The sequence below is a fragment of the Saccopteryx leptura genome, chromosome 2 (genome assembly GCF_036850995.1).
Source record: "Saccopteryx leptura isolate mSacLep1 chromosome 2, mSacLep1_pri_phased_curated, whole genome shotgun sequence".
In the NCBI taxonomy this organism is placed as follows: Eukaryota; Metazoa; Chordata; class Mammalia; order Chiroptera; family Emballonuridae; genus Saccopteryx; species Saccopteryx leptura.
The window spans coordinates 37,912,074-37,925,928 of NC_089504.1; the positions used below are offsets into that span (position 1 = coordinate 37,912,074).

The following is a 13,855-nucleotide window of genomic DNA, read 5'->3' on the forward strand; positions in this document are numbered from 1 at the left end:
AGTGAGAAACTAAAGGCCTAGAAAGCCACTTACCAGGTCATCAACGGCATCCTTCACTGCTGTTATGGCCAGCACCACTATCAGGGGTATTACAGTTGTGTAACATGCCAAGGGGGAGATCTGGGGAATCAGCTGTGAGAGGAGAGAGGAGAGAAATTCGGGTCAGAAAGCTTAAAGGACAATATATTTCCCCACCCCAACACCATTTTCACCACCACAGGTTCATAATAAATTCAACTATCCTTGTTGCTTTCCACTGTTTGTAGCCTTCCTATAACACCCCCCCCCAAATATAAGTAAACATCTCCCAAGAAAGAAGGAAAAGAGACTGCAAATTTCTACCTCTCTGTCCTGAACTCTACTACATTTGTCTTGATGGCAAAGAGTCATGTATCCTGTGATAATAAAGGTGTGTGTGTGTGGGGGGGCAGGATAGGGAAGTAGGAGTGGACATGGGAATCCACATACCCTCCCACACCCCTTCTGCACAAGGGAAATGAGATGACCTGTTCCTCTCTCCTAATCTGGGCCTATCCTTCCCTGCTTCCTTGTCCTGTGCTGGTACTTTTATGGTCAGACCACCCTTCTTCCTTATCACTCGTGCATTTTATCTTCTTCAGGTAGAACAGGGTTGTAACTGTGGTGGAAGTGAAGAGTCTATAGCCCCCTATGGTCAAGCTGAATGGTAGCCATGTAGACATAATGAGGAGGCTACACTTCCTTGGAAGCCAGTGACCTTGTCTCCTTCCTCTTGTATAGGCTTGTTTCATCCTGGTTAATCCTGACCACAGCTACTCTAAGGACTGGCCTGAGGTCCCAGCCATCTATTTGATTGTTATCTACTGAGAGAAGGCCATTCTCAGTTTGGGGAGGAGGACTGCTTACACAAGCTGACCTCAGAGAGGTTGATAAAATGTTCTGTGGAAATGTTCCCAAAAGGCAATACCTGTAGAATTAGCAAAATGAGAAAATATGCATTGGCGAGTCTCTGGAACTGTTCAAATAGGTTCAGGGGCAAAAAGTTAAAGATACTATATTTTGAGGTCTTGATGGCATTGTTCTGTGAGTAAAAGAAAACAAGGACAATTAGAGAAACAAAACACCCCCACCTCCCAGTCTTAACAAAAAGAACCAAGGCACCTGACTGGTGGTGGCACAGTGGATTGAACATTGGACTGGGATGCTGAGGGCTCCAGTTCAAACCTCAAGGTTGCCAGCTAGAGTGAGGTTCATCAGCTTGAACATGGGCTTGCCAGTTTGAGCGCAGAATCATCAACATGATCCCCACGGGAAGAGAAATGGATCAAATAGCTTAGCACTTAGGAGTTAAGAGATGCAAGCCAAAACTAAGATTTCCTTGGTGCTCTTCCATTATTTTCTCCATAATTTTTCTAATTAACAATCAGTTGAACACTATACATTTCTCAAGGCATGCTCTGTTCACAGATCTATGTTGGACTATACTAATCGAGGCTGAAAAAGAATTAAACAAGTTCTATTCCAGAGAAGCTCATAGTTTGCCTTGAATTGAGTTCTAACTAAATGATCTAAAAGGGCCCTTCTAGCCCTGTATTATTCTAATACAGAAATAGTTTTCTTTGATCATAAGATACTCTGGATTTCTTGGAGTCTAAGTCCAGATGGTTCTGATACTTAGACACAAAGATCTTTTGATCTTTTGCCTTATTGAAGCACCTGACAGTCACTATTGATTTTCCATTTGATTTTATAACTAATTAATGTATTTTGTGTTCTATCAACTTGGGTAGCATTTGTTTACTAAAACAAAGACAAAAGCCATGCTGATTCTGTCTCAAGACAGAAGTATCAGTATCTTTACTGAACTGGCAACTAGGGTGTTTTGTTCTACTCTTAAATGTCAAATCAGAAGTAATGTCTCAAGAATGTAGAATATCTGCTTAACTATGAACTTCCTCCGTGTTTAGTCATTTTGGCCGTGTGATAAAATTTAAGCATGACAGAGGTGGTGGATTTTGGTTTGAGCAGTACACTTGATTGATGGCTAAATGGGGGAATGCAGGAGAACAGAAGGCCAAGGAACTTGGTGGGAATCAGTATTTAGAGGTTGGGAGGAGGAAAATGAGTAGGAATGGAAGAAATTAGAAATAAAGGAGGAAAATGAACAATGCCTAGGGCTAGGGAAATGAAATGGTTGTTAAATATATAAGAATCAGTGACATCTGTTTATTTACTAACTATTTAGCATATATTCATTGAATGCCATTTATGTGCCAAATACTGTGTTAAAAAACTATGGGTACAGACTGATAAGACTTGTTCCCCTTTTATAAGGGGTAACAGTTTCTTGGAGAAAGAAACCTAACATTTTTCACAAGCATACTTAATTCCTACAACCACCATGTAAGGTGGTTAAGGACATAATTATTATGTACTTTTTATAGGTGAGGGAACTGAAAATTAGAGAAGTTAACATACATAAGAATGAAAGGTTAGTAAGGAGTAGAGCTGTGTTCAAACTCTGATCTGTCTGAGATCAAAACCTAATGTCACTGCACCACAATGCTCTTTAAGCAGGTCTAGAAGACAGTAGGAGAAAACCTGCTCCCATGGCTATACCCAGAACCTCTCTAACTCAAAAAGCATAAACTAATATCCTACAAAGACTGCAAATATGTATGTCTATATGTATATTTTTATATACTTATAGTACATGACCGTAAACCCTCACTTAATATGATTGATAGGTTCTGCAATTTTAAGTGAAAGACATATAATGAAACCAATTTTACCACAGACTAGTTGATATTAACAAGATTTTAATTCCTACAGCATCTCATCAATGTTATAATGAAACAAACAATGTTATTTGAGGATCTGTTATATATAGAGACACATAGATACATGTGCACAAAATAACAAATCTATAAAAGCATTGCTTATAATTGTGAACGACTGGAAACAATTCAGATGTGGATTATGAGGAACTGGTTATATAAACTAGGCTAAGTTTGCATACAAAACACTATGCAGCTGAAATAAGGAAGAAAAAAGCTATTATGAAATTATGATTATGAAAAGATCACTAGGGCATATTGTTAAGGTTCACAGAAAGTGGAAAAATAAGAATATACACCTGTATTTGTTTTATTTGCACAAAAAAGCATTCATGACTATACAAGAAACTAATAAAGGGGATTCTCTATGGGGAGCAGATGTGGGGAAGCATAAGGTGCTGAAGCATGACTTTTCAATATATGTATTTTTATGAGTTACTTACTCATAAATAAATAAATAAGTGAAAATGAACAGTTGATCAGAAATTAGGCAAAGATCATTAATAAGCAGTTTCCAGAAAAAGAAATTCAGAAGGCTAATTAACATGAAAAGATTAGTCATCTCACTCAAAACTAAGGAAAGATAGATAACAAAATGTCATTTTTTATCTATGACCTGGCGAAGATGAGAAAGATTGATAATACCCAGTTTGGCAGGGATATGGAGACGTGAGCAATCTCTACTATATATAGAAATATAAAATGGGTATAATCTTTTTAGAGGGAAGTCTGGCCATATGTATCAAAATTTTTAATGTGTTTTCTTTTGACCCAGCCAATTCACTTTTAGAAAACTCTCATGAGATATAGTCACACTAATGTGCTGAAAAACATGTACGATGGTTCATTCAGGACCATTTATCACAGCAGTACAGTGGAAACTTTTTATGGAGGGAATATGAATGAAGACATTTTAAATGTTCATCAAAAGGAAACTGGTTAAGTAAAATAAGGTATACCAGTATAATGGAAAACTATGCTGTTATTAAATGAATTAGGTAGATCTATATGTATTATAATAGATGTCTAAATGAAAAAAAGAAAAGTGTGGAACTATGCCTTCATCTGTACAATAAAAAGCTACAGTATTTCTTTTCTAGGAGTTATATATAAAACCCCAAATATGAAATATATTATTCCCTGAGCCTAGGTTACTGAATGAATTTTGGTTCTGAGCCTTCGCTGTGCCAGCCCTCATTGTGTAGGAGTGTAAAAAATAAGTAGAAGCTAAGTTATAGGATCTACATCTTCAAGAAGTTCCTGTCCCACCAACAAACGGGAATATTAGAGGAGAATTTCAGCCCCCTTCTGAAATAGCCAGAGACCTAATACTCACTGGGTATCCAAATGTAGTGTTGAATTTTTTGTTGTTGGCTTGCAGATATCTTGTTCTGTTATCTTGCAGACATTCTTGTTCTAAGAAAGAGGAGAAAAATGATGAGAAGGATGCCCTTCTACAGACCAGCCTGAGATGCTGGCCATGAGTGAAGACTTCACTAGATCCTCACACTTTATCATTGGGGAGATCTGTCTACAAATGAGATTTTGTCTCTTTAGTCGAAGAATTAAGAAACACAGTAAAAATGAAGATCCTCAAGTGTTTAAGCTGTCTCAAGGCAACAGGACAAGTAATTTCTGAGTTCTCCACTATTAATGTTTCCAGTAAATACTAGGTTATGTCTCCACAGACAACAGGAATGCCTGCACCAACATTACTGTTAAACACAGAAACCCAACCAACCCTCCCTCACAGGTTAATTTCAGTATCTTAATTTGCTTAACTGAATTTAAATTGATAAACCATTACGAGCATCTATTGCACAGAAGCCAGTGTGCTAGATGTTATGGGGGCAGGATAAAAAGATGAGTAAGACAGAGTATCTGAGTTCAAGGGACTTGTGGTTCAGTAGGAGTAAGCTGATAACTATAACATATGACAAAATCATCACATCAAAACACATAGGTGCTATGAACTGTAGTATTACAAATAGTGAGCCCATTACCATGTTATGAAAAATCTTAAAAATATATATTAATAATAGATTTTTATGCCCTGAATGAAATACTCCTGTAGTCTCTTCAATTCTTCCTTGGCTCAAAAAACATTTACTGAGTTCTTGAGAGGTGTTAGGTCCTGTGCTAGGTCTTAGGGTTACACTATCCCTGACCATATTTATCCCCCAAGTGGGGGAGATAAATATAAAATTTCGATCTAATGTAAGGGCAGTGACATCAGCAAGAATAGGGTGTTAGAAATACACAGAAAAGGGCATAGAAGTAAGGAAAAGTCGAATATGGAAGTGTTTCTGGAAGAGAACATGCCTGAATTATTTGGGCAATATGATGTGAGTACTTCCCATTCTCTTGAGCCTGGATAGTACATATACCAAACAACCTAGAATTTGGCTTGACATTACTCCTAAACCTTCTACCCTTAATCATTCTAGAAATTCCTAGACTATGTTTCCAAATAATTTGTCTCCTCAGAGAGTGGGTTATAGCAACCCCTCTGCCTTTGAGTTACACTGAGTGTCTATTTTGAAGCTCTTCCAGCCTTCTAACATCTTCCTTGACTCATGGTTCCCAAATTAGAAATTTCCTTCTTTGGTCCTCAAAGATTTTTACTCTAGGCTATAGACTCCTTGATCTTGAACTCACTTGCCTCATCCCTCTAAGGGAAGTCTCTGGCTCCAGGTCTTAGAAACCCAACCCTGCAACTGTTCAAAAGTTGTTATTTTTTGAGATATAATTCACATAACATAAAATTTGCCTTGTTAAAATGTACAATACAGTGATTTTTAGTACACTTATGATGTTATTCAATCATTACCACTAATTCAGAACATTTGTATCTCCCCCAAAAGATAACTCATACCCAATCCCCCCTTTTGTCCCTGACAAATATTGTATTTTATCTCTGGATTTGTCTACTCTGGACATTTCATATAAATAGAATAATATGTGGCCTATTGTGACTAGCTTGTTTCATTTAGCATGTTTTGAAGGCTCATTCATGTTATAGCATGTATCAGTATTTCACTCCTCTTTATGACTGAACAATATTCCACTATGTGAATATACCACATTTGTTTATCCTTCATCCACTGATGAACATTTGGGTTGTTTCATTTCTTGGCTATCATAAATAAGGTTGTTATGAACATTCATGTACAAGTTTTTGTGTGGATGTATTTTCATTTCTCCTGGGAGTATATCTAGGAGTAGAATTACTTGATTGTATGACAATTCTGTGTCTAACTTTATGAAGAACTGTCAAACAGTTTTCACAGCAGTTACACTATTTTACATTCCTCCCACAATGGTTGTGTATTTTAACCATCTTAGTGGATGTGAAATAGCATTTCATTATGGTTTTGATTTGCATTTCCCTAATGACTATAATGATTTGAATATCTTTTTTATGGGCTTATTAAACATTTATATATTTTCTTTAAAGAAATGATTATTCATATTCTTTGCCTATTTTTAAACTAGGTTAATTTTTTAAATCATTGAGATAGAAGATTTTTTTACATATACATTCTGGATAGAAGTCACTTATAATGTATATGATTTATAAATATTTTCTCTCAGTCTGGTTTTAAATGTCATTTTTATAATGTACTAAATTTTTTAAAAATTCATTTTAGAGAGGGAAGGGGGAGTGGGAGAGAGGGAGAGAGAGAGACACACACACACACACAGAAGGTGGAGAGGAACAGGAAGCATCAACTCTCATATGTGCCTTGACCAGGCAAGCCCAGGACCCCGAACCAGCGACCTTAGCGTTCCAGGTCAATGCTTCAGCCACTGTGCCACCACAGGTCAGGCGAGCCCAGGGTTTTGAACTGGCAACCTCAGCATTCCAGGCTGATGCTTTATCCACTGCATCACCACAAGTCAGGCTATAATGTACTAAATTTTAACATTAAATATGATTCTGGGTTTTGTATTATTTTCCATTGTTCTAGCCATCTTTTAAATTATGTAACTTTTAATATTGAATAGAAAATTTTCTTGGCTTTTCTTGTCTATTCTCTCTTCCAGATAAACTTCAAAATCACTTTGTCTGGTTCCCTCAAGATTGGAGTTTTGCTTAGAAAGGAAGACAAACAGAATTTAATTACTAAAGTCCTGGAAACCGACTGAAAGTGGGTTATTAGAGGCAGAGCTCCCTCCATGGGAAAAACAGTTAGGGGTGGGAAACTACAGTACATTTCTCAGGAGGCTAAAGTCAGAGACTTTTATAAGATAGCTGAGGAAAGAGCCAGAGATCTTTATTGTTCTTCATGTAATTTCTTCCATTTCTCTCTAGTTGTCAGCAAAATTACTAAACATCACGGAGTTAGAACATGAGTAAGTTTCCTATAGAAAATATCTAAGGGGCTGAAGTCTGCACATTGGGCAGTGCAGAAACAGAATTCTGAGGAAGTTCGGGGATTCGCACAAATTGCGGGACAGGTGAAACTGGGATGTTTAGCCAAGAATTTTAGATTTGGATTACACAGACAAATTTGAATCGAGTAGACATTTTTGCATTATTAGTTCCCCACACAGTAACATATGATACCCCTGTGGGGAAGATACAGAGAGACTTGTTGGTCTCTCTGTAAAGCCACTCCCCTGTGCAGGACGATCATGTCTGTATAATCTCCTTGTTAGCAATTCATAAACTGGGGGCTATGAGTATTCCCTGGATTAGGTTTACCACTCAGCTATGAAGCCTGTAGTTTGTTTTATTGCACTACACTAGTACATTTCTTTCTTGTTGTTTCCTCCTTGTGATTACTAGCATTACTTGAATAAAGATGGGGGAAATGAGGTTGCAGGACTGGGTAAAAATAGTGAAGGGATTAAGCAAAAAATAAAATCTTTATAGACATAGTATGGTGATTACCAGAGGGAAAGGGAATGAGGAAAGTAGAAAGTGTAAAAGAGAATAAATGGTGATGGAAGGAGACCTGATTTGGGGTGGTGAACACACAATGCAATATACAAGATGGGACTAAAGTAGATTTATAGTTGTGAGTATGCAAAACAGTTTATTCTTGAATTAATACTTATTAACTATATTGTTTTCCATACAAATAACTGTAAACTTACTTTTGCCTCAACCTGTACAGATATATTATAAAATTATACACTTGAAACCTACATATTTTTGTTAGCAAGAAAGAGAGAGAGAGAAAGAGAGGAGGAAAGATAGGAAGGAAGAGAGATGAGAAGCATCAACTTGTAGTTGTGGCTCCATAGTTGTTCATTGATTGCTTTCTCATACGTGCCTTGACCCAAGAGGTTCCAGCTGAGCCAGTAATCTCTTGCTTAAGCCAGTGACCTTGGGCTTCAAGCCAGCAACCATGGGATCATGCTGATGATCCCATGCACAAGTCAATAACCCCAGGTTCAAGCTGGTGAGCTGTGCTCAAGCCAGCGACCTCAGGGTTTCGAACCTGGGACCTCAGTGTCCCAGGTCAATGATCTATCCACTGAACCACCACTGGTTAGGCAAAAACCTATGTAATTTTATTAACTACTACCACTTTAATAAATTCAATAAAAGTAAAACAAAACAAAACAAAAGATGGGGAAAATTGAGATGAGATTGATAGGATGTTTTGTGATACCTTGTTTTGACTCATTAGTGGCTTATTTGTAACATTGTGATACAAGAGTTTCTGCTAACCATTGTAGTTTAGGTCATCCAAAGCAGTGGAATATGAATGGCTCAGATAATTTAGCTGCAACTGATTCAGAGTTGCAGCACGGCCTATGCTCTTTATGCAAGGACTTTTCAGGGACCCAAATAACTGCTTGATTAGGGCAGAGTAACAGAGCAAGTACTGGTGTTTCTGCCAGTAGTGAGATTATCCCATCCTGGCCCTGGCCAGTTGGCTCAGTGGTAGAGTGTCAGCCTGGCGTGTGGATGTCCCTGGTTTGAATCCTGGTCAGGGCAAACAGGAGAAGCACCCATCTACTTCTCCCCCCCACTCGCTTCTCTCTCTCTCTCTCTCTCTCTCTCTTCCCCTCCTGCAGCTATGGCTCAGATTAGAGTGAGTTGGCCCCAGGCGCTGAGGATGGCTCCATGGCCTTGGCCTCAGGCGCGAAGAAGAGCTCTAATGCCCTAGATGGGCAGAGCATGGCCCCATAGTGGGCTTGCAGGGTGGAACCCAGTTGGAGCCCATGTGGATGTCTGTCTCTATCTCCTCTTCTCTCACTGAATTAAAAAGAAGAAAAGAAGACTATCCAATCCCTGAGCAGGCTGATTTTCTACTAAATTTATATTCAATTTGCTCAGGCACTGCTCATTTTGGGTTTACCAGACTATTCTCTCTAAACCCACCAACCCCAAGGCATACATGGAATCCAGGCTCTGTACAGCAACTGAATACATACCTCCCTCTTTGAGTTTAAGAGCCAAGTTAAGCAGGTCGATTTCAAAGTTCAAAGCCTGAGCTGGTGGAAACAGACTGAGACTCCAGAGCGGAGGCAGGATGAACCTTCACCTAGTTCTGGCTCTTTGATACTAGATCTTCCATGAAAGAAGACAAAGGCAAAAGGAGAGTAGAATTTTCACGGGACTGGGGTGGCGTGAGGAATTGAGAGTTAGAAAGTCAGATTTCATAAAATACCTCTATAAAAGAAAAAGCAGGAATGATGAGAAAAATGGTTAAAACTTTGGTTTGTACAGCCAGCCTACAAGAAGAAGCTGAAAGTCTGAGAGAAAAAGAACACAAGCTTAAGGAACAAAAGCGGTCAGTCATGTTTGCGATAATAAAGGCAGGAAGAATGCTTTCAGGCTGGATAATATAAATATAAGTTTAATTCAAGATTCCCTAGGGCTTGTGAATACTGTTAAGAAAAGATTGAGATGACTGTTTTTCTCATTACTTTTTAATTCAAAGTGAAACAAGAGTGACAAAACGTGAATTATGGATGACAAGTTAGAACTACAGAAGATTGGAAATTAGCTTAGACAAACAGAGTCTATCTAGGACAGCGTCTAGTTAAAGAGGTCTGGGATATGAAATTCAGGAGGACAAACACCTGGCTCTAGCCTCTGACAATTGCAGAAAATGCATCTTTCACTGGGAACTGAGGGTTGAGTCTACAGCCTTTTCAGCAAAGGCCTGGTTTCACAAAGACCTATGTTGGGAGCTGGCCTGGGAGTAATAAATTCATTGAGCCAGACCAGGCGGTGGCGCAGTGGATAGAGCGTTGGACTGGGGTGCAGAAAACCCAGGTTCAAGACCCCGAGGGCACCAGCTTGAGTGCGGACTCATCTGGCTTGAGCAAAAAGTTCACCAGCTTAGACCCAAGGTCGCTGGCTTGAGCAAGGGGTTCCATGTCTGCTGTAGCCCCACAGCAAAGGCACATATGAGAAAGCAATCAATGAACAACTAAGGTGTCGCAACAAAAAACTGATGATTGATGCTTCTCATCTCTCTTTGTTCCTGTCTGTCTGTCCCTATCTATCCCTCTCTCTGACTCTCTGTCTCTGTAAAAAAAAAAAAAGTCATTGAACTAAAAGGGCCAGACATATTGGTGAAGCAAGACAACTTGGTTTTACAAAATGTGCATTGGGCTTAGAGTTTAAAAATATGGCAGGCTCCCACAGTGGTTAAGAAATTGGGCAATTGAGTCAAGCTGCCAGGGTTCAGATCTGGGTCCTCCACTTACCAGCTATGTAGCCTTGAGGAAGTTACTTAACCTCTCTGAGACTTATTTTCTTCATCTGTAAAATGGAAATGATAATAATACCTACCCATAAGGTTATTGTAAGGATTAATAAATTAAGGTATGCAAAGCATTTTAGAACAATTCCTGGTATATTAAAAATGCTCATGCCCTAGCCAGGTACCTCAGTTGGTTTAGAGCATTGTCCTGAAACGCCAAGGTTGCAGGTTCAATCCCTAGTCAGGGCACATACAAGAATCAATCAATGAATGCATAAATAAGTGGAACAATAAATCGATATTTCTCTCTCTTTCCCTGCCTTTCTCTCTCCCTCTCCCTCTCCCTTCCTCTCTCTAAAATCAATTAATAAATAAAAACAATGCCCAGAAAGCCTTAGCTGTTATAGACAAGGCTCCATGACTAAATTGAGTGATTTATGGCAACTTACTTTCCATTTCTGGGCTTTAGTTTCCTCATGTGTAAAATAGGGTAGTAAAATCTACTTTATATGCTGATGTGAGGGTTAAATGAGATGGTAACTGTAAAGTGCCTACATAATTCCTGACACATCAAAGTGCTCATTAAATGATACATTGTTGTCCTTTACCTTATGCTATGTCAAGGAGATTACAAAACATTATTGATACAGTTGACTGTGCCCAAAGTAGATTTTGAACTTTCAGTGATCTCCTGTGATTTTACTAAGCTGATGCAGCCAGGAGAGAAGGAAGGAATCTTTTGTACAAAGATTTTAGCTTTGTACAAAAGCTAAAATCTTGTGAGGGGGAACTCTACTCAGTCCCTTGGCAGGATGGTAGGAGAAGAAAAGTGTCAAAATAGAAGAAGCCTCTGTCTAAGGATGTCCTTAAAGCTTTGATTCAAATATCAGGGTGAGCCTGACCTGTGGTGGTGCAGTGGATAAAGCGTAGAGCTGGAATGCTGAGGTCACAGGTTTGAAACCCTAGGCTTGCCTGGTCAAGGCACATATGGGAGTGGATGCTTCCTGTTCCTCCCCCTTCTCTCTTTCCTCTCTCTCTAAAAATGAATAAATAAAATCTAAAAATATATATTTCTGTAAAAAAATATGCCAGGGTGAAAAACTTAGCTCTTATGCAATCTTGATGTAATTCAACTTTAGGTCTTAGGGGTTAAAGCTACAGAAGACTGGAGTGTAGCCAAGACAAGGATATGACAGAAAGAAAAAGGAAAATGAGTTCTGTAAAAGGGAACTAGAGAAAGTCACATGAGGAAAGGTAAGTAGCCAGGAGGAAAGAGGAGGAAGAGAAAAAGGAAGGAAGGCCAAATGGTCAGGTAGAAGTCAAGCTTAGGGGGTTCTGAGCAAATATCTCCTTGGTCACAGTGGGAAAGACATCACAAATGGGATTTTCCAGATAAAGAAAGAGCAGTGAGATGATCTTCAGGAGTGCAAGTCTAGTAGATTAGTTAAGGTCCCCACTTCTCACAGCACCAGACTCCTGGCTCAATTAAGCCCAGGTGCTGGTGAGAGAAACTGAGCAATGACCCTGGCTGACATTCCAAATCAACAGGCCTAGGTGATTTTGCTAAAGACACTTAATGCATGTGACTGAAATTTCTCCATCTCTAAAATTAAGTGAGGCTAGCTGCCAGGGGAAGGATAACTGGCCAATTTCTAGAATTTTTGGTCAGATTAGTTAGAGTCAATTTATATTCAGAATACTGGAATTTCTTAGATCCCAAATGATCAGAATTTTCTTATGGTAGTCAAATAACATACTAAAATGATATAGCTATCAGTAGATTTAGCTAGCCATACAGCTTCCAGTCTTGGGTACACACAAAAAATTTACATTTCACCTCTCCAGACTTACCTCTAAAATATCTGGAGGATAGACAGAAGGTGAATGGGAAGAAGAGTCTGACCAGGTGGTAGCACAGTGGATAGAGTGTCGGACTGGGATGCAGAGGACCCAGGTTCGAGACCCCAAGGTCACCAGCTTGAGGACAGGCTTATCTGGTTTGAGCAAAGCTCAGCAGATTGGACCCAAGGTCGCTGGCTCGAGCAAGGGGTTACTCAGTCTGCTGTAGCCCCACAGTCAAGGCACATATGAGAAAGCAATCAATGAACAACTAAGGTGTCACAACGAAAAACTAATGATTGATGCTTCTCATCTCTCTCTGTTCCTATCTGTCTGTCCCTATCTATCCGTCTCTCTGACTCTCTCTCTGTCTCTGTAAAAAAAAAAAAAAAAAGAATGGGAAGAAGAGCTAAATGACATAGCACAGAATCATCACAGGAAAGACTAAAGTTTGTGATCCTACAAAAAAAATGAAACTAATTTGTTTTTTATCACCATTTCATTACATATTTCTAGTTCAGTAAGTTTATCCACAGCTATGTCTCATGATTTACATTCAGCTTACTTACCATACTTACAATAAACAAAGAGCTCCTCAAAGATAGAGACTATGCCTTTTTTTCATTTTTCTTTAAATATCTGCATCCCACTGCTTAGCTCAGTATTAGCTCCTTGGTTTAATAAAGATTTGTTGAATGAACAAACACCCAAGTGTACAGATGCTTAGAAACATGTTCTGTTAAATTTGGTCAGTTTTCTGTCCAAACATCTCCAATAGAGGATAATCACTTCCTCCTGTGGGAGTATCTACATAATCACAGAAAAGCTGGGATGAGAGAAACCCCAGCTAAGATGAATTCTTTGCTGCTCTTTCTAAGCTAAGCTCAGCAAACAGGAGGATATTCAGCATAGCTGAAGAGGGTGAGTAGAGTGCAGGATCAAAAGAAGCCCTGGCCGGTTGGCTCAGCGGTAGAGCATCGGCCTGGCGTGAGGGGGACCCGGGTTCGATTCCCGGCCAGGGCACACAGGAGAAGCGCCCATTTGCTTCTCCACCCCCCCCTCCTTCCTCTCTGTCTCTCTCTTCCCCTCCCGCAGCCAAGGCTCCATTGGAGCAAAGATGGCCCAGACGCTGGGAATGGCTCCTTGGCCTCTGCCCCAGGCGCTAGAGTGGCTCTGGTCACGGCAGAGCGACGCCCCGGAGGGGCAGAGCATCACCCCCTGGTGGGCAGAGCATTGCCCCTGGTGGGCGTGCCGGGTGGATCCCGGTCGGGCGCATGCAGGAGTCTGTCTGACTGTCTCTCCCCGTTTCCAGCTTCAGAAAAATACAAAAAAAAAAAAGAAAAGAAAAGAACCTGGAGAGAAAGCTAAGTCTTGAATGTCATGAAAAGACCAGTTCTTGAGCTACTATATAGATAGCTCTTCTGTTATCTTGGCCTTTGACCATCTCCTATAACTTCACTAATGCTGTGTGAGGTTAGCAGAAATAAGGCCAGAACTAATCATAGAACAAGATACTAAAGAAAATCA

General features: G+C 39.6%; 1 protein-coding gene across 1 annotated transcript in view; it reads right to left on the bottom strand.

Moving 5' to 3' along the window:
- LOC136394506 (phospholipid-transporting ATPase FetA-like) overlaps positions 1-13,855 on the bottom strand; it is a 152,780-nt gene that overhangs the window by 94,807 nt on the left and 44,118 nt on the right. Inside the window, 3 exon segments of the mRNA XM_066367742.1 lie at positions 34-132; positions 947-1,060; positions 4,153-4,232. Coding sequence (XP_066223839.1) covers positions 34-132; positions 947-1,060; positions 4,153-4,232 — 293 coding nt within the window.